Source organism: Neoarius graeffei, chromosome 19 (genome assembly GCF_027579695.1).
Source record: "Neoarius graeffei isolate fNeoGra1 chromosome 19, fNeoGra1.pri, whole genome shotgun sequence".
NCBI classification, from domain to species: domain Eukaryota; kingdom Metazoa; phylum Chordata; class Actinopteri; order Siluriformes; family Ariidae; genus Neoarius; species Neoarius graeffei.
The window spans coordinates 68,200,501-68,219,891 of record NC_083587.1 but is presented as its reverse complement, the minus strand read 5'-3'; the positions used below and the strand labels follow the sequence as shown (position 1 = coordinate 68,219,891).

The 19,391-nt window shown below is 43.0% G+C and overlaps 1 protein-coding gene across 1 annotated transcript; it reads right to left on the bottom strand.

Moving 5' to 3' along the window:
- Window positions 1-1,784: 1,784 nt before the first annotated feature.
- On the bottom strand, window positions 1,785-17,710 carry si:ch211-225p5.8 (uncharacterized protein LOC555567 homolog). Its single transcript, XM_060901016.1, has 6 exons — window positions 17,357-17,710; window positions 15,701-15,867; window positions 9,970-10,207; window positions 3,632-3,791; window positions 3,249-3,305; window positions 1,785-2,035 (listed from the first exon to the last, which is right to left on the bottom strand). Exons 1-5 carry the CDS (start codon window positions 17,406-17,408, stop codon window positions 3,260-3,262), a joined length of 663 nt encoding a protein of 220 aa, XP_060756999.1. The 5' UTR covers window positions 17,409-17,710; the 3' UTR covers window positions 1,785-2,035; window positions 3,249-3,259.
- Between the last annotated feature and the right edge of the window lie 1,681 nt (window positions 17,711-19,391).

The following is a 19,391-nucleotide window of genomic DNA, read 5'->3' as shown; positions in this document are numbered from 1 at the left end:
AATTTGAAGAGAAGCTGAGTGAGGTAACTTTCATTTTCAGTTTAAAATACAATGCATCAGAATGAAGGAAGATTAGTCTTCTTAACTTTCTGATAGGTTAGACTAAAATGACCATTTGGCTCACAAGGAGAAACAAAATTCTGGGATCAGGGTCGGTCGATCCTGTTCTCATGATCAAGGGTCTAGTGGCAGCTCAGCTGAAAATAGAATTTGCTTATTATAAAATGATCTCAGGTCTAGATGAGTTTGTTGAAATGTGGGGACGAGGAGATGTGTTATGTTGTGTGTCTGATGAATCTTTGCTTCTGTCTTTTTAAATGACAATATAAATAACAGACTGTCAATTGTGGAACAAGAATATTAGTATGTGTATATACTGTACATATACTGTTAAATTAAAGTTTACCAAATTGTGATTGAATTGTTCATTTTAGTTGTTTGTTTGTTGTTTTGTTCATATACTTGTCAGACGAATCAAAACTGTATCAACTAAAATTGTTGTCTTAATAAAGATTAGTTGAAGATCTATCTGTCTGTCTGTCTGTCTGTCTGTCTATCTATCTATCTATCTATCTATCTATCTATCTATCTATCTATCTATCTATCTATCTATCTATCTATCTATCTATCTATCTATCTCTTCACTAAGACGCTCTGAGTGTAAGGAGGCTTTTGGGGAACTGACCTCAGTCCCATTTGGATAAAGCTCAGTTTGGGCTGTTTTACTCCACTGAGGTCGAATTGTTATTATTATGTTAGAAACAGTAATAAAAAGGTGAGACATGTTGAAAATAAATAAAACAGAAATAAATGTTCACCAGCATGCTGAGTTGATTTTTTTTAATTATTATTTTTTTAAACTCAGTTTGTGGCTAAAATGATTATGTTGCTGCGCTGGATGCCGCTGAAGTGTTAGGATTTTTCTGTGTTTATTAATTCATAATTTTTCCCTAAAATATCTAAAGTAGCTTCTATTTTAATATTAAAATATTTATTAATGTTTAAACAATTTTAAATGATATGACCATAAAATCACATTCTTTTTTATTTACTTATTTTTTGTTGAAATTCAAATGCAAATAAAAATAAAAAGTAAGAAAAAAATATTAAACCTGAAAATGTCTTTGAAATGAAATTGTAGTTATCAGTGATGTCTCTGAGTTCTGATATTTATTATCATCTGATACACAATTATTTATTAAACTGTTCACAGGTTTTAGAATAGAATAGAATAGAATAGAATAGAATAGAATAGAATAGAATAGAATAGAATAGAATGCCTTTATTGTCACTGCACAAATGTATTCATAAATTTTGTGAATAAAATGGAGTTTCATTGCACTGAATCTGGTGTGTTATCATAAAGTGCAGAAAAACATAAATTACAATAATATAACATAATAATAACATAATAATAACATTTCTATTTCTCTCACTGCTGGAGATAAACACACCCTGATCCTGAGCTACATGCTACAGAGCCAATGTTCCTGTGGCCCTTCGGAGCAAAACACGTCTAATGTAAACTCTGTAGGTTCCCTTTTTTTAGTTCACTAGTAACCTGAGGAACAAACATTAAAATAAAATACCATTAAAATCATTATGCTAATTTACAAATTAGCATAGCTGTAAATAGACTAGCTTACTAATATAACTGTAAACTAACACAGCAGTGAAGATGCTAACAAACAAATCAATATGTCAATTAAATTGAAAACTAGCATTACAGTAAATAGGCTAATTTACAAACTAGCTTGACAGTAAATATACTAACTCAACAAATTTCAGTAAGCGTAAACAGGTGTGCTTACAAACCAGCATAAAAAGAAAATATGCTAACGTACAAACAAGCAGTGAAATAATTAGAAGATCCGAGCTCACTAGCATGTCGGTAAGTTGCCCATAATTCTGTGATCTGTGACTCTGGATAAATCAGAAACCTCTTTAAACAAATAAATTCACATTCACAAGTTTATGTTTAAGACTTTAAGATGTTTCCTCTTGTGAGCAGCAGAACATCCAGGATTCATCACTCCTAAAAAATGAAAAACAAACAAACAAAGAAACAAAAACACTCAATTAGAATAAAAGAAAAAATCTTATTGAATGAACACAATAATTACTAATAATTATTGTGCTACTACAATAATTACTAAGGTACTGGATTGTATTACTGATGTAAAGCACTGGCTGGCACGGAACTTTTTGCACTTGAACGACAGCAAAACGGAATGTATTTTATTTGGCACGTCACCCATGTCAAATGTTCTTACAACAAACTTTGGTGCTCTGGCCTCCTTTTTTAAACCATTCGTACAAAATCTTGGGGTAACGTCTGACAGTGGGCTTAAATTTGATAAACAGATTAGTTCTGTTGTTAGAACGAGCTTTTTTCAGCTCCGTCTCTTGGCCAAAGTGAAGCCGTTTCTCAGTCGGCAGGATCTCGAGAAGGCAATCCATGCATTCATCAGTTCGAGACTGGATTACTGTAATGCCCTGTATGTTGGCCTCAGCCAGTCTTCAATTTTACGTCTTCAACTTGTACAGAACGCTACGGCCCGATTTTTAACAAGCACGTGCAGACGTGAACACATTACTCCTGTGCTGTCGTCACTCCACTGGCTTCCAGTCCGTTTTAGAATAGATTTTAAACTTCTGTTGTTTATTTTTAAGGCCATTAATGGCCTGGCTCCCTCTTACTTGTCTGAGATTTTAACTATCCGTGATCATGGTAGGGCCCTGCGTTCTTCGGGTCAGCTTCTGTTAGAAGTCCCAAGGTCGAGATATAAACAGTGGGGTGATCGTTCTTTTGCTGTCGCTGCTCCCAGACTGTGGAATAACCTGCCCCCCGACATTCGCACCACTATTGATCTCGGACTTTTTAAATTGAAGTTGAAGACCCACTTTTTTAGATTGGCGTTCAATCCTGACTAGGGGAGTCTTGTTTTTGAGGGGTACTTTGTTTCATCTGGTCTATTTCATATACTTCTGAAAGGCTTTTAATACCCTGCAGCACTGTGGCACCTTCTGTAGTCAAAACCTGTGTTTTTATGTACTGTGCTTTTATGTATTGTTTGATACAAAACATTGTTTTGTGTCTTAGTGTTATGTTTTATGGGTTTGATGTAAAGCACTTTGGGTACCTTTTGGTTATTGTAAAGGGCTATATAAATAAAATTTGATTGATTGATTGATTGATTGATTGATAAAACATAATAAAGAGTTTACAGTTTATTAAAGACACTCACTGAAAGTGCAGCTACTCCAAGTGCACTCCATCACAAGTGTCCTTCGAGTCCAGAAGCCTTCAGGTGTCGAGAGATCAGAGAGAGAATGCAAAACATTAAATGGAGTGAAAGTAAATTTTACAGAGATAGAAAGTCAGAACTGTGGATCAACTCTTTACTCACTGGCTAACTCCATTAGCGAAATGGATAATTATCTGTTAGCATATGCACTAGCGCTACAAATATTAGCACACTCAGCTAAATCCAGACAGAGAACACAAACGTGATAAATAATGCTAAACAGGTCAGAGACGCTAAACTTGACCTCCACCGCTAGCTTCAGATAACAGTTTTAACTTTATTTAATTTCAGTTTTATTCTGAATTTTTAAAAAATCCTCTCACTTATTTTTTGTACGCTGAGCGTTTCTGGCCTCGCGAGCTTCATTTTCAGCGTAAATTTTTTTGTAGCAGTAAATTAGCACACCGATCAGCCACAGCTGCAGTACGATGATGATGATGTACATCATGATCTCCGAAACCAGGGCCGTCACATTGCGCTTTGCTGAAGGAAAGAAAACAATTTAATAAGCAAATAAAATGTACAGGTGCCTCAGACAGATGGATGGTTTGTATTTTGTTTTCCAGGAAAATGATTGTCAAATTAAATGCTTTCTAGAACATATATGCCCCGCCCTGGGGGTGTGTCTTCCTCTTGAGTAGCAGTAAACATGGGTCAGCTTTGGTGTCCTTTTCTAACCAGAATAAATGTTTGCAGTTCATTGATTTGTAAGTGGGTGGAGTTTGAGCAACCATGTGACTTCTCAGAGGCATGTTTTATGAACTTGCTGGAACTTCAGACTGAAGGAGAATTCTGTCTGTTCTGGGAAATCGAGCCAAGATGGCGGCATGAGTGCATGTTTGTTCAGGAGCTGAGCACCGTCAAACTTACAATTAAGTGAAGCATAGTTATTACACTTCATATTACTCGAGGTACCCTAGAGCAGTGGTGAGTACATCATGTTAACTTGGTAGTGACTTTATGTCATGAAGACCTGTTACCATATAACAACACACATTAAGAAAACAAGTTTCAGCTAATTACGCTGCTAAGCTAGTGCATCACAACGGCAGCATGGAGGCACCAATAGCGAGGGAGAATCCGCTTGTGCACAACCTACATGACTACTGCATGGCAGATACACCTGTGATTTCCCTTGTGGGCTCAGAGTTTCCTCCTCTTCCTATTACACCAGCCATAACGCCATCCAAACCCCCTGTGGCGAAGAAGCTGAAATCGCAGCGCTCCCTGGATATGGATAGCGGGGGCATAGTGCAGAAAATTTCAGATGTCTTAAACACCAGACTATTGATAAGACAAGGAAAAAAAGACTCTCTACTTCTCTGGAGTCGCCCATGGTGAACGGCGGCGGGCTGGTGTGGGCTTGCTTATAGCTCCCCAGTTCAGCCACCATGTGTTGAAGTTTACCCCAGTGAATGAGAGGGTCGCCTCTCTGCGCCTTAGGATCGGGGAGAGGGCTCTTGCTGTTGTTTGTGCCTACGGGCCGAATAGCAGTCTAGAGTATCCGGCATTCTTGGAGTCCCTGGGAGAGGTACTGAGAGGTGCTCAGACTGGGGACTCCATTGTTCTACTGGGGGACTTCAGTGCTCACGTGGGCGACGACAGTGACACCTGGAAGAGCGTGATTGGGAGGAACGGCCTCCCCGATCTGAACCCAAGTGGTGTTTTGTTATTGGACTTCTGTGCTAGTCACGGTTTGTCCGTAACGAACACCATGTTCAAGCATAGGGATGTCCATAAGTGCACATGGCACCAGGACACCTTAGATCGGAGGTTGATGATCGACTTTGTTGTCGTTTCATCGGCTCTCCGGCCCTATGTCTTGGACACTCGGGTGAAGAGAGGGGCTGAGCTGTCAACTGATCACCACCTGGTGGTGAGTTGGATCCGCTGGTGGAGGAGGAAGCCGGACAGACCTGGTAGGCCCAAACGTATGGTGAGGGTCTGCTGGGAACGTCTGGACTCTCCGACTCTGTCGGAGAGGTCTTTAACTCCCACCTCCGGGAGAGCTTCTCCCAGCTTCCGAGGGAGGTGGGGGACATTGAGTCTGAGTGGACCATGTTTTCTGCCTCCACTGTCGACGCGGCTGTTCGGAGCTGTGGCCGCAAGGTCTCCAGTGCCTGTCGTGGCGGCAATCCCAGAACCCGGTGGTGGACACCAGAAGTAAGGGATGCCATCAAACTGAAGAAGAAGTTCTATTGGGCCATGTTGGCCTCCGGGACTCCTGAGGCAGCTGATGGGTATTGGCAGGCCAGGCATGCCGCAGCTCGGGCAGTTGCGGAGGCAAAAACTCAGAACTGGGAGGAGTTCGGTGAGGCCATGGAGAAGGACTATCGGTCAGCCTCGAAGAAATTCTGGCAAACCGTCCGGCACCTCAGGAGGGGGAAGCAGTACTCTGCCAACACTGTTTACAGTGCGGGTGGGGAGCTGTTGACCTCGACTGGGGACATTGTCGGGCGGTGGAAGCAATACTTCAAGGATCTCCTCAATCCCACTGTCTCGTCTTCCATTGAGGAAACGGAGGCTGATGACTCAGAGGTGGACTCGTCCATTACCCAAGCCAAAGTCACTGAGGTGGTTAGCAAGCTCCTTGGTGGCAAGGCACCGGGGGTGGATGAGATCCGCCCTGAGTATCTCAAGTCTCTGGATGTTGTGGGGCTGTCTTGGCTGACACATCTCTGCAACATCGCATGGCGGTCGGGGACAGTGCCTCTGGAGTGGCAGACTGGGGTGGTGGTCCCTCTTTTTAAGAAAGGGGACCAGAGAGTGTGCTCCAATTATAGGGGAATCACACTTCTCAGCCTCCCAGGGAAGGTTTACTCCAGGGTACTGGAGAGGAGAATTCGGCCAATAGTCAAACCTCGGATCCAGGAGGAACAATGTGGTTTTCATCCTGGTCGCGGAACACTGGACCAGCTCTATACCCTTCATAGGGTGCTCAAGGGTTCATGGGAGTTTGCCCAACCAGTCCACATGTGCTTTGTGGATTTGGAGAAGGCATTCGACTGTGTCCTTTGTGGTATTCTGTGGGGGGTGCTTCTGGAGGATGGGGTTTGGGGCTCTTTGCTAAGGGCTGTCTGGTCCCTGTACGAACGGAGCAGGACACGCTGGAGGGACTATGTCTCTCGGCTGGCCTGGGAACGCCTCGGTGTTCTTCCCGAGGAGCTGGCCGAGGTGTCTGGGGAAAGGGAAGTTTGGGCTTCCATGCTCAGACTGCTGCCTCCGCGACCCGGCCCGGGATAAGCGGAAGAAGACGAGACGAGACAAGGAAAAAAAGTTAATCAGTGTCTTCAGAGAGATTTATCCTTGAAAGGACAAATATTACTGACAAAGGCAGAAGGATTATCCCATCTTACATATACAGCCCCCCACCCCCCGTCTGTCGACAAGCAGCTATGTAATGCCATTGATAAGTTACTGTTCAGTTTTATTTGGGAAAACAGGATACATTATGTGAAAAAGTCTGCTGTTATGAACACTTATGATTCTGGTGGTCTAAACTTTCTTGATTTTATTACCCTTAATAATACCTTTAAAATTAATTGGATAAAACAGTTTCTCCATAATCCCACATCCATATGGAACGTTATACCCAGGTACATTTTCTCTACCATTGGAGGCCTTGAATATGTACTTTTATGCTATTATAAAATAGAGAAACTTCCCCAATCCTGTCCAATTTCCATAAACAAATGCTCTTGGCACGGTCATTCATTTATAAACACAACTTCTCCCCACATAGATGCTTCATCTGGAATAATCAGCACATTAAATATAAAAATAAATCCTTATTTTTTCAGTCCTGATTCAATAATAACATAATTCTAATAACCCAGCTACTCTGACAATGGAAATCTGATAAATTATTCTGAGTTCCTCCAAACATTTGGTATTCCTGTTACCCCAAAAGAGTTTGCCATTGTAATGGATGCCATTCCCTCTGGTATCCTAACCCTTCTCAGAGGGGCTGAAAAAACGGTTTGTTTACCATCTCTGGACCCCACATTGACCTCAGTGGGTCATGTATGCTTCGCTGTCACATCCAAGAACAATAATTGCAATATTTGTGCATTATTCCAGGCAGATATCACCACTACCCCCTCTGTGGTTCAGTACTGGACTGGTCTTGGTGATCTGAACTGGAGCAGTGTGTGGAACCTCACATACAGATACTTCCTTACAAACAAAGTAAAGGAGGTGTCTTTCAAACTGATTCATAGATACGCTCCTGCCAAGCATTATATGCTTAAGTTCAAGAGAGACATTTGTGTAGCCTGTTCATTGTGTGAGACGGACCCGGAAACAATAATGCACCTGTTCTGGCAACGTCCCTTTACCATCACATTCTGGACAGAAATAACCCGGTTCATTACAGCCAAGCTGGACTCTGATTTTTCTCTGTGTTGGAAATATGTACGGTTTGGTTTCCGTAACAACAAAAGCAAAAAACAGAAAGAGTTATACATAGTAAATTTATTGATCATTTTAGGAAAATGCCATATTCATAAAGCCAGGTTTAGTCATTCAAAACCTTCATTTATAACCTTCGAAAAGGAACCTGAACAGTATATCAAAATCATCTCTGAATCTAAAAACAAGAAAGCTGCTAAAACTTTTCATTTGTGCTCATTATTTAATGTCTGTGGGGCGGCACGGTGGTGTAGTGGTTAGCGCTGTCGCCTCACAGCAAGAAGGTCCGGGTTCAAGCCCTGTGGCCGGCGAGGGCCTTTCTGTGTGGAGTTTGCATGTTCTCCCTGTGTCCGCGTGGGTTTCCTCCGGGTGCTCCGGTTTCCCCCACAGTCCAAAGACATGCAGGTTAGGTTAACTGGTGACTCTAAATTGAGCGTAGGTGTGAATGTGAGTGTGAATGGTTGTCTGTGTCTATGTGTCAGCCCTGTGATGACCTGGCGACTTGTCCAGGGTGTACCCCGCCTTTCGCCCGTAGTCAGCTGGGATAGCCTCCAGCTTGCCTGCGACCCTGTAGAACAGGATAAAGCGGCTACAGATAATGAGATGAGATGAGATGAGATGAGATGAGATGAGATAATAAAATCTGTCTGTTCTGGAATGTGGAAGGTTCAGCACCCTCTGCTGCCTGGAAGCTGAACAGACATTTTCAGGTCTTCCTCTTCCCCTGCCCTGACCCACACCCTTAAAAGGGGTTGGCTTTTAAAGTAAGGGGGTTGGGCTAATACGATTTGTTTCCTGCTAGAGGTGGAGCTAATATCTGGGACGTCTCATCTCATCTCATTGTCTCTAGCCGTTTTATCCTGTTCTACAGGGTCGCAGGCAAGCTGGATCCTATCCCAGCTGACTACGGGCGAAAGGCGGAGTTCACCCTGGACAAGTCGCCAGGTCATCACAGGGCTGACACATAGACACAGACAACCATTCACATTCACACCTACGCTCAATTTAGAGTCACCAGTTAACCTAACCTGCATGTCTTTGGACTGTGGGGGAAACCGGAGCACCCGGAGGAAACCCACGTGGACATGGGGAGAACATGCAAACTCCGCACAGAAAGGCCCTCACCAGCCACAGGGCTAGAACCCAGAACCTTCTTGCTGTGAGGCGACAGCGCTAACCACTACACCACCGTGCCACCTATCTGGGACGTAAAAATGTCAATAAAAGCCTGAAATGAAAAGAATTGAGATTCACTGTAGGTGAAATCGGCACTGCACCCTTTGTGTGTATTCTCCCAATTTTACTGCGGGATCACAAAGAAATAAATTCATAAAAATTAGTTTAAAATGATGAGAATCACAGGAAGTTCAAATGAACATGTATTTTTAAGTCTCATGAAAGTAAAATAGTATTTAAGAAAAAAAATCAAACAACATGATGTAAAGCTGACCATAAAATTGGATTTTTATATAAGCTTTAGAGATGAGTGTACACACACACACACACTGGCCACTTTATTAGGAACAGCCCAATATCCACCCACTGCTTTCTGCAGTTCTCTAATAAGCCGATCGCTTGATGCATCAAATCCCACAGATACAAATCAAGAGCTTCAGTTAATGTTCACAATGTTCAAGCATCAGAACGGGAAAAATTGTGATCTCACAGTGAAGTGTGACTTCCTTTCTTTCACTGTGGTATGGGTGTTGGTTTGAGCCAGATGAATATTTTTGGTTTGAATATTTCAGAAACTGCTGCTGATCTCCTGGGGTTTTCACACACAACAGTCTCTAGAGTTTACACAGAATGGTGCCAAAAACAAAAAACATCCATTGAGTGAGTGAGTGAGTGAGTGAGTGAGTGAGTGAGTGAGTGAGTGAGTGAGTGAGTGAGTGAGTGAGTGAGTGAGTGACAGTTCCGTGGGTGGAAAAAACAAATGCCTTGTTGATAAGAGAGGGTCAGAGGGAAATGGACAGATTGGTTCGAGCTTTTTTCCCCCCCAGGAAGGATACAGTAACTCATATAATCACTCTTTACAACCGTGGTGAGCAGAAACGCATCTCAGCATGCAACAGAGAGAGAAGAACACATTGGGTTCCACTCCTGCAGCCAAGAACAGGGATCTTAGAATCAATAAGTTCCTAATAAAGTGACCAGTGAGTGTGTGTCTTTTAAAATCAATATTTAAAAAACAATATAAATAATATGAATGACATAATTAAAAACAGAACAGTAATTAAAGGAACATTACCGTGTGCCAGGACGGTGAGCTCCACTGTTTTTTTGATGGTCACGTGTTCAGTACTAAATTGGAGGAAGAGCGTGCGCTCAAATGTGCAGGTGTAAGTGCCGGTGTCATTAAACGTGACGTTCCGGATGTAAATGGCTCCGATCTGGAGATCCGCCGTTCCTTTAGTTCCACGCCACTCAAGGCGGGACTCGAAGTCCTCATGCAGGATGGTGGAGGTCGGATAATCGTAATGGAAGATCTGCAAGTAAGAGGATAGAAGTTCACTGGCAGAATGTTCACACTCGTAGGATAAAAGTCAGGTGTTTGGTTTGTAGTTTGTGAGCGTGTAGCGACTGATAATATTGTAGATTGTGGGTGTGGCCTGTCTGGTACTGTTAATTACAATGAGAAAGCGATACTAGTAGCTACACATCATATATATAACTAATTAAACACATTAAATAAAGCACTAATCAGTGACGACAGGCTTCATTCCAACATGGTTCTCAGATTAGATTAGCAAAGCGAGCTAACTGTATTAGCTACACGCACTCACCAGAGACACTGACGATCTCTGCTACTTCCTTCCAAGCTTTATTTTTCTTTCTAATGTCTTTGTACACATTTAATGAAAGGTCGTATATGAGAGGAGAAGATGAATCCATGCTTATAAGTTTGTCTTCCATTTTTGTGTTAAACAGTAAGCAGGAACCACGTCGCACAGCGCACCCTGTAGGATCGGTTCGAGGAATCATTCAAGCTGATCATTTGGATTTATTGATTTACTGCTTCACCTAATTTGCATAAAATTGAGTAAATTTTATCAGTCCAACCGTTCAACCGATGACGCCATCTCCACTGCCCTCCACTCAGCCCTCACCCACCTGGAGACAAAAGACTCGTATGTCAGAATGCTGTTCATAGACTTTAGCTCAGCATTCAACACAATCATTCCTCAGCAGCTCATTCATAAACTGGACCAGCTGGGACTCAACACCTCCCTGTGCAACTGGCTGCTGGACTTCCTGACGGGGAGACCACAGGCTGTACGGGTCGGCAGCAACTCCTCCAGCACCATCACATTGAACATGGGGGCTCCCCAAGGATGTGTGCTAAGCCCCCTCCTCTTCACTCTGCTGACCCACGACTGCACACCAACATCCAGCTCTAATCTCTTCATTAAGTTTGCGGATGACACGACTGTGGTGGGTCTCATCAACAATGGCTATGAGACAATCTACAGGAGTGAGGTGAGCCGCTTGGCCATGTGGTGCAAGGACAACGATCTCCGCCTGAACATGGAGAAGACGAAGGAGATTATTGTGGACTTCAGGAGAGCGCACACCCAGCATGCTCCACTATCGACGGTGCTGCAGTGGAGAGGGTGAGCAGCACCAAGTTTCTGGGTGTGTACGTCTCTGAAGACCTGTCCTGGAGCAACAAAACTGCATCACTGGCCAAAAAAGCCCAACAGTGTCTGTACTTCCTCCGCAAACTGAGGAGAGCAAGAGTCCCGGCCCCCATCATGCACACATTCTACAGAGGCACCATCGAGAACATCCTGACCAGCTGCATCACCGTGTGGTACGGTGCCTGCACCGTGTCCTGCTGCAAGACTCTGCAGCGCATCATGAGAGCAGCTGAGAGGATCACTGGTGTCTCTCTCCCTTCTCTAATGGATATTTATAACTCCCGCCTCACCCGCAAAGCCATCAGGATTGCAGGTGACCCCTCTTCAGCCTGCTGCCGTCGGGGAGGAGACTGCAGAGTCTCCGGGCCAAAACCAGCAGGCTCAAGGACAGTTTCTTTCACCAGGTGGTCAGGAGGCTCAACTCCCTCCCTGTTCTGCCCCTCCTCCCCCTTCTGCCCCCTGTCACAGATTCTGCTTGCACACAGTCTTAATCCTAGCGGTCTGAGTGAATGACCTTGACATCCATAACGTCACAGCAGGAAGTCTATTGGTCTCATCACCATTTCCGCTATACTAAAGCACAGAGCTGACTGCAACTCCGATCCTCCATTTTGAGCTAATTTATCGCCATGCCATGTAGATGTGTAGCTGGCGGGTGCAGCAACATGACAGAAGCTGGATTTACGTTGCATTCATGACCCAAGAATGTTCAAACTGCAAAGATTTGGACACATTTTGTGAGAAGTTCACGGGCACATTGAGCGCCTACAAAGTGGTCTCTCCTCTGCTCTGCATATTTTACTGAAGACTCGTACAAGACCTCTGATCTACAACCAGAGGTGGAAAAACCCGGGTGCAGAAAGTAAAAACCCTGCCACATTTTTGCTCCAGCCAATTCAATGAACCAGCTGATCCTAATTACCACATCCCCTAAGCCAGGTTGATGAGCTAATTGGTGAAATCACCTGTGTTGAGAGCACAGGCAAAAGGAAAACCTAAGCAGGACTTTTACTTTGTCAATCCAGTTTTTCCACCTCTGTCTACAACCCCGATTCCAAAAAAGTTGGGACAAAGTACAAATTGTAAATAAAAATGGAATGCAATGATGTGGAAGTTTCAAAATTCCATATTTTATTCAGAATAGAACATAGATGACATATCAAATGTTGAAACTGAGAAAATGTATCATTTCTCATCTCTAGCCACTTTATCCTTCTACAGGGTCGCTGGAGCCTATCCCAGCTGACTACGGGCGAAAGGCGGGGTACACCCTGGACAAGTCGTCAGGTCATCACAGGGCTGACACATAGACACAGACAACCATTCACATTCACACCTACGCTCAATTTAGAGTCACCAGTTAACCTAACCTGCATGTCTTTGGACTGTGGGGGAAACCGGAGCACCCAGAGGAAACCCACGCGGACACAGGGAGAACATGCAAATTCCACACAGAAAGGCCCTCGCCGGCCCCGGGGCTCGAACCCAGGACCTTCTTGCTGTGAGGCGACAGCGCTAACCACTACACCACCGTGCCGCCCAATGTATCATTTAAAGAGAAAAATTAGGTGATTTTAAATTTCATGACAACAACACATCTCAAAAAAGTTGGGACAAGGCCATGTTTCCCACTGTGAGACATCCCCTTTTCTCTTTACAACAGTCTGTAAACGTCTGGGGACTGAGGAGACAAGTTGCTCAAGTTTAGGGATAGGAATGTTAACCCATTCTTGTCTAATGTAGGATTCTAGTTGCTCAACTGTCTTAGGTCTTTTTTGTCGTATCTTCCGTTTTATGATGCACCAAATGTTTTCTATGGGTGAAAGATCTGGACTGCAGGCTGGCCAGTTCAGTACCCGGACCCTTCTTCTATGCAGCCATGATGCTGTAATTGATGCAGTATGTGGTTTGGCATTGTCATGTTGGAAAATGCAAGGTCTTCCCTGAAAGAGACGTTGTCTGGATGGGAGCATATGTTGCTCTAGAACCTGGATATACCTTTCAGCATTGATGGTGTCTTTCCAGATGTGTAAGCTGCCCATGCCACACGCACTAATGCAACCCCATACCATCAGAGATGCAGGCTTCTGAACTGAGTGCCGATAACAACTTGGGCCGTCCTTCTCCTCTTTAGTCCGAATGACACGGCGTCCCTGATTTCCATAAAGAACTTCAAATTTTGATTCGTCTGACCACAGAACAGTTTTCCACTTTGCCACAGTCCATTTTAAATGAGCCTTGGCCCAGAGAAGACGTCTGCGCTTCTGGATCGTGTTTAGATACGGCTTCTTTTTTGAACTATAGAGTTTTAGCTGGCAACGGCGGATGGCACGGTGAATTGTGTTCACAGATAATGTTCTCTGGAAATATTCCTGAGCCCATTTTGTGATTTCCAATACAGAAGCATGCCTGTATGTGATGCAGTGCCGTCTAAGGGCCCGAAGATCACAGGCACCCAGCATGGTTTTCCGGCCTTGACCCTTACGCACAGAGATTCTTCCAGATTCTCTGAATCTTTTGATGATATTATGCACTGTAGATGATGATATGTTCAAACTCTTTGCAATTTTACACTGTAGAACTCCTTTCTGATATTGCTCCACTATTTGTCGGCGCAGAATTGGGGGGATTGGTGATCCTCTTCCCATCTTTACTTCTGAGAGCCGCTGCCACTCCAAGATGCTCTTTTTATACCCAGTCATGTTAATGACCTATTGCCAATTGACCTAATGAGTTGCAATTTGGTCCTCCAGCTGTTCCTTTTTTGTACCTTTAACTTTTCCAGCCTCTTATTGCCCCTGTCCCAACTTTTTTGAGATGTGTTGCTGTCATGAAATTTCAAATGAGCCAATATTTGGCATGAAATTTCAAAATGTCTCACTTTCGACATTTGAAATGTTGTCTATGTTCTATTGTGAATACAATATCAGCTTTTGAGATTTGTAAATTATTGCATTCCGTTTTTATTTACAATTTGTACTTTGTCCCAACTTTTTTGGAATCGGGGTTGTATTAAGGAGCATTGGCTATAAGCCCGGATTGAAAGAGGGTGCAGTATCAACAATTAAAGAAAAAAAAACAAGAAAAGGAAAGTTTTTTTTTTAAGTGAGTTCCGTTGCACCAGTCCTCCTGGAGTGAGCCAAGAGTTGTTGCTAAAACCCGGGACGGAACGGGATGGGACATATTTCTTGGGCAGTGACCTCCCCGCAGTTGTTGCTAAAACCGGTGACGTCCCATTCTGTCCCGGGTTTTAGTAATCGCCTGAGCCCAGCAGTAATGGTGGAGTACTCAGTATGGAGAGAATGAGTGGAGCAGCCGTCTTATTTCTAAACTGGATATTGCTGCCATCTCGCCTTTATGTGGAAGAAGCGAATAAATGGAGAACTGAATGAACAACTGAAAGTCAGATTGTTTCAAAACAATCCGGCAACAAGATCGGCCTTCAAGAAGTGAGAACACAGACGGGTAAGCTCCGACTCTCATTTGGATAAAAAAGCAACAAAAACAACACGTTGTTTACCTGCATTTAGATGAATACATGTAAGTTATATTGTGTGTTTAAGCTACCGGTGTAAGATTATTTAATTTGCTTCAGAATGTGATTGTCTCAGTTCATCTGATTATTTAATGAGCCTTTTACGTTTTATCAGTGAAAATGCATGCACGTATGTGTATGTTGCATAAGTTATAACACCCATCCTGTTTTAATGAGAGTCAACCCACAATCAATGAAGTCAAATCAGTCTTAGTTGAGCAAGTCGGTAACGGTATTTCTTACTTTCACCGTAAATGTTTATTGATATGACTTTGGTCTATAGCTGTAAAAGGCCTCGGCCTTAAAACCGGTTCCCGCTGTGACGTCACGCACTCAGGGCTGGCTGGCTCAGTAGGGCAGCTCCAATGACAACTTTGCGGTCGATTTTAACTCTCAAAATATATATATTTTTATTCCCATTTATGCAGCATACAAGAGCCAAGGATGGAGATACTATCCACTCAGAAATTTTTTAAGGTTCTGCGTATCTCCTTTAAGGAACTCCAGGAAGTTTGCCTACTCCCATTACAAGACTGAACGTTTTAAGAATAGTTTTATAATGAGTTCTGCATTTACATCTTAATATTTCAATTCTAGTCAAATTTCAAATTTTATATATATATATATATATATATATATATATATATATATATATATTTATTTTTTTTTTTCATTCTTATGTATTTAACTTAAACATAATTCAGCCAAATGGCTGCAATGTTTTAGTAAATAAAGTATCCATCTATCTATCTTACAGGTAATGTATGACTGTGAATGAACCGTGTGGGGGTTGTGAGCACACTGACATGGAAGAACTCATCGCCTCCGGTCGGTTTAAAGTGCCAGTCCACCATAGCAGTGCCACTTATTTCCTCCCTTCTTTTACAGGAAATGCAGCCCAACAGGAAGCCCTGTCCAGCCACCGCCTCCGTCATGGAGTCCACCTCGGCACAGCTGCCCTCACACCAGCGCACTACAGGACATCAAAACACAGAGACTCAGGATAACGGGAAACACACCAAGTCACCACAGGGAGACGTTTCTGTGTTTCAGTCCCAGAAGACTCCAGTTCGCCTCCTTAGATATGTTAATGATAATAATATAGTTATCATGACTTACACCAATTCTGGACTGTGATTGGTCGGAGCAGCAGCTCTGACAGCAGCATGACTACAAATCACACGTTTATATTCATGCACTCATCCTAACACGTTATTGTTCCTATAGTAACAGATAAAAGAAAACGTGTGTAATTGTACATGTGGTGATGTTTTCCATAAGACAGAATGTCTTTATTTAACAGTTACGGAAGGAGTCTCCAGTGTCAGTGCAGGTCATGAGGCATCAGAATGTTCCTCACATGTTTTGGGAAGTGAAAACTCAAACATTCTCTCATGATTGCTTTTCAGACAATGTTCCAAATTGGGTGTATTTTGGTATTTATTCACACAACCATATGAGAATGTAGAAGGTCCTGGGTTCGAGCCCCGGGGCTGGCGAGGGCCTTTCTGTGTGGAGTTTGCATGTTCTCCCCGTGTCCGCGTGGGTTTCCTCCGGGTGCTCCGGTTTCCCCTACAGTCCAAAGACATGCAGGTTAGGTTAACTGGTGACTCTAAATTGAGCGTAGGTGTGAATGTGAGTGTGAATGGTTGTCTGTGTCTATGTGTCAGCCCTGTGGTGACCTGGCGACTTGTCCAGGGTGTACCCCGCCTTTCGCCCGTAGTCAGCTGGGATAGGCTCCAGCTTGCCTGCGACCCTGTAGAAGGATAAAGCGGCTAGAGATAATGAGATGAGATGAGATGAGATATGAGAATGTTTCGAGAACGTTGCACAGAGGTTAGCAGCGTCAAGTGATGGTACAATTACAGGCTGAAGTGGGTTTATTACAATTCTTGTGGTCAAAGTTCATGGGTTCATAAATACACAAAGAAAACTCCTGGATATGTGAGGAGAACGTCAGGAGAATGTTCGAACATTCTATAAACCAGAATATGCAACCAAAGATGAACATTATATTTGTTTAAAAAAAAAAACTTTCCAGAGGACAAATGAAAGCTTCAAGGAATGTTCCATAACAAAAAAACAAAACAAAACAAACAAACAAAACATTCTTGGAACGTTCTGAGAAGCAAAAATTGTTCATTTAATTTTCTGACATCTTCAGGACAGAGGGGTTTGTGCTTCTTTGCAGTTTTTTGGTAACATTACAAGCTACTGTTTTTTTGTTGTTGTTCTTTGAGAGAGAATGAAGAGAGTCTGCTGAGGGAACTGGGCGTTTATAGCTGCTATAACGTAAGTGAGAATAAGAACTAACTTGTTGTAGTGATATTCCATAACATTAAATGGAACTATAAATGGATAAAAAAGTGTGCTGTTCTTTAGTAGTAAAAATATTTGTAAATTCCTGTGATATAAGAGGAATAAATCACTAAGGAATAAAATAAATAAATAATCAAACTCACCAAACATGAAAATGAAGCAAAGAGCCCATAGTGATCTGATTGGCCGTGACATTGTCAGAAAATCAGCTTTAAAATCGATTCATAAATGAAAATCTCAGTCAGACGTTGTGTCTTGAATGTTTTGTGATCTTTCCTCTTCCTCAGTCAGTCAGAGGGACATCTTTGTTTCCTCAGCGTCCTCAGAGTAAATGATCGCACCGAGTCGAATCTCTTTCTGAAACTTTTCCCTCTTTAATCGTTTAAAACTCTCCAGTTAAATCCAGTGCAGTGTTTTGGAGAGAGAGAGAGTGTGCGTCTTCCTGTGCCACACATGTTTAGCAGAGCTAAGTTTAGCTCGTGTGAATCTGTGTGTGTTCATATGACACCGGCTTCACACTGCAGGCCAGGACGCAATCCGAGAAGTCAGGATTGCATCGTGGCTTTCAGGATAAGATGCAAAATTTTAAACAAATTTACACAAATTTTCCCTCAGGTGCTGTCCACAGGTTGCTCGTTGGAGCTCTGAGGCTCATGGAGTTAAAAAGTGATGCAGGTTTATGACCAGAGATGAGCATCAGGCCTGGCTTACGGCCTTATTCTGCTCTTTTATTTTTTTTTCACCAAATAAAAACATATCTATATACATATTGGTATTATTTGTTTTTATCATTTTTATTTATTACTCATTTATTCCTGATGGATAAATATAAACGTTTAACCACGAATTTTTTTCAGTAATTCAGTGCTTTTTAAATTACAGGGTTGTTTTTAGGAAGTTTATTCTCAGACTGTCGAAACACGTCTTTTTGCAGGTTTCCGCTGACTGAACTTGGGAATAATTTTATTTAGCACAAAACCTGGTGTTTCACATTTCTTTGTCATGACACACCAACGCACTGATATCATCACACACTTCCTCTGAACACATGCTGAAGCTGTTTGTTACTAAACTGGGGTGGAGTTCATGTTTCTATCTGTCATTACCAGTTTGGCCACTAGATGGAGCCAAAGTCTCATCTCATCTCATCTCATCTCATTATCTGTAGTCGCTTTATCCTGTTCTACAGGGTCGCAGGCGAGCTGGAGCCTATCCCAGCTGACTACGGGTGAAAGGCGGGGTACACCCTGGACAAGTCACCAGGTCATCACAGGGCTGACACATAGACACAGACAACCATTCACACTCACATTCACACCTACGCTCAATTTAGAGTCACCAGTTAACCTAACCTGCATGTCTTTGGACTGTGGGGGAAACCAGAGCACCCGGAGGAAACCCACGCGGACACGGGGAGAACATGCAAACTCCACACAGAAAGGCCCTCACCGGCCACGGGGCTCGAACCCGGACCTTCTTGCTGTGAGGCGACAGCGCTAACCACTACACCACCGTGCCGCCGGAGCCAAAGTCAAACAGAAATTTATCTCAACTATGATGAATCAGAATCTATTGTCATTGTACCAAATACAACAAAATTAAAAGCTAACCTTAAAGTGCAAGACCACATAAAAAAAATAGAACAAGACCACATAGGAATAGGACAAAAAAACCCCACCGTCAGAATGCAGGCACTTACTGATGTATGTGCAGAGGAGAGCTGGGAAGTAGAAGAAGAAACCTTTATTCGTCACATGCACACTTCAAGCACAGTGAAATTCATCCTCTGTATTTAACCCATCTGAAGCAGTGAACACACACACACACTCAGAGCAGTGGGCAGCTACACCAGAGTGCCCAGGAAGCAGTCAGGGGTTTGGCACCTCAGCCCAAGGCCGCTCCATGTCAACCTAACAGCATGTCTTTGGATTGTGGGGGAAACCAGAGCACCCGGAGGAGAACATGCAAACTCCACACAGAAAGGCCCTCGCCGGCCGCTGGGTTCGCTGTCTCCTCTGTGTTTGTCTGCATATTCCTTATACTTGGTATTGACAATTTCTAGACATTGGTGAACCTCTTCCCATATGTTTTGGCTGCGTATGAACCAATCCTCCACTGACTGGACCTGGCTAGGAGTGTCATCTCAGGGAAATAAGGGAGGCTGGTAGCCAAGTATGC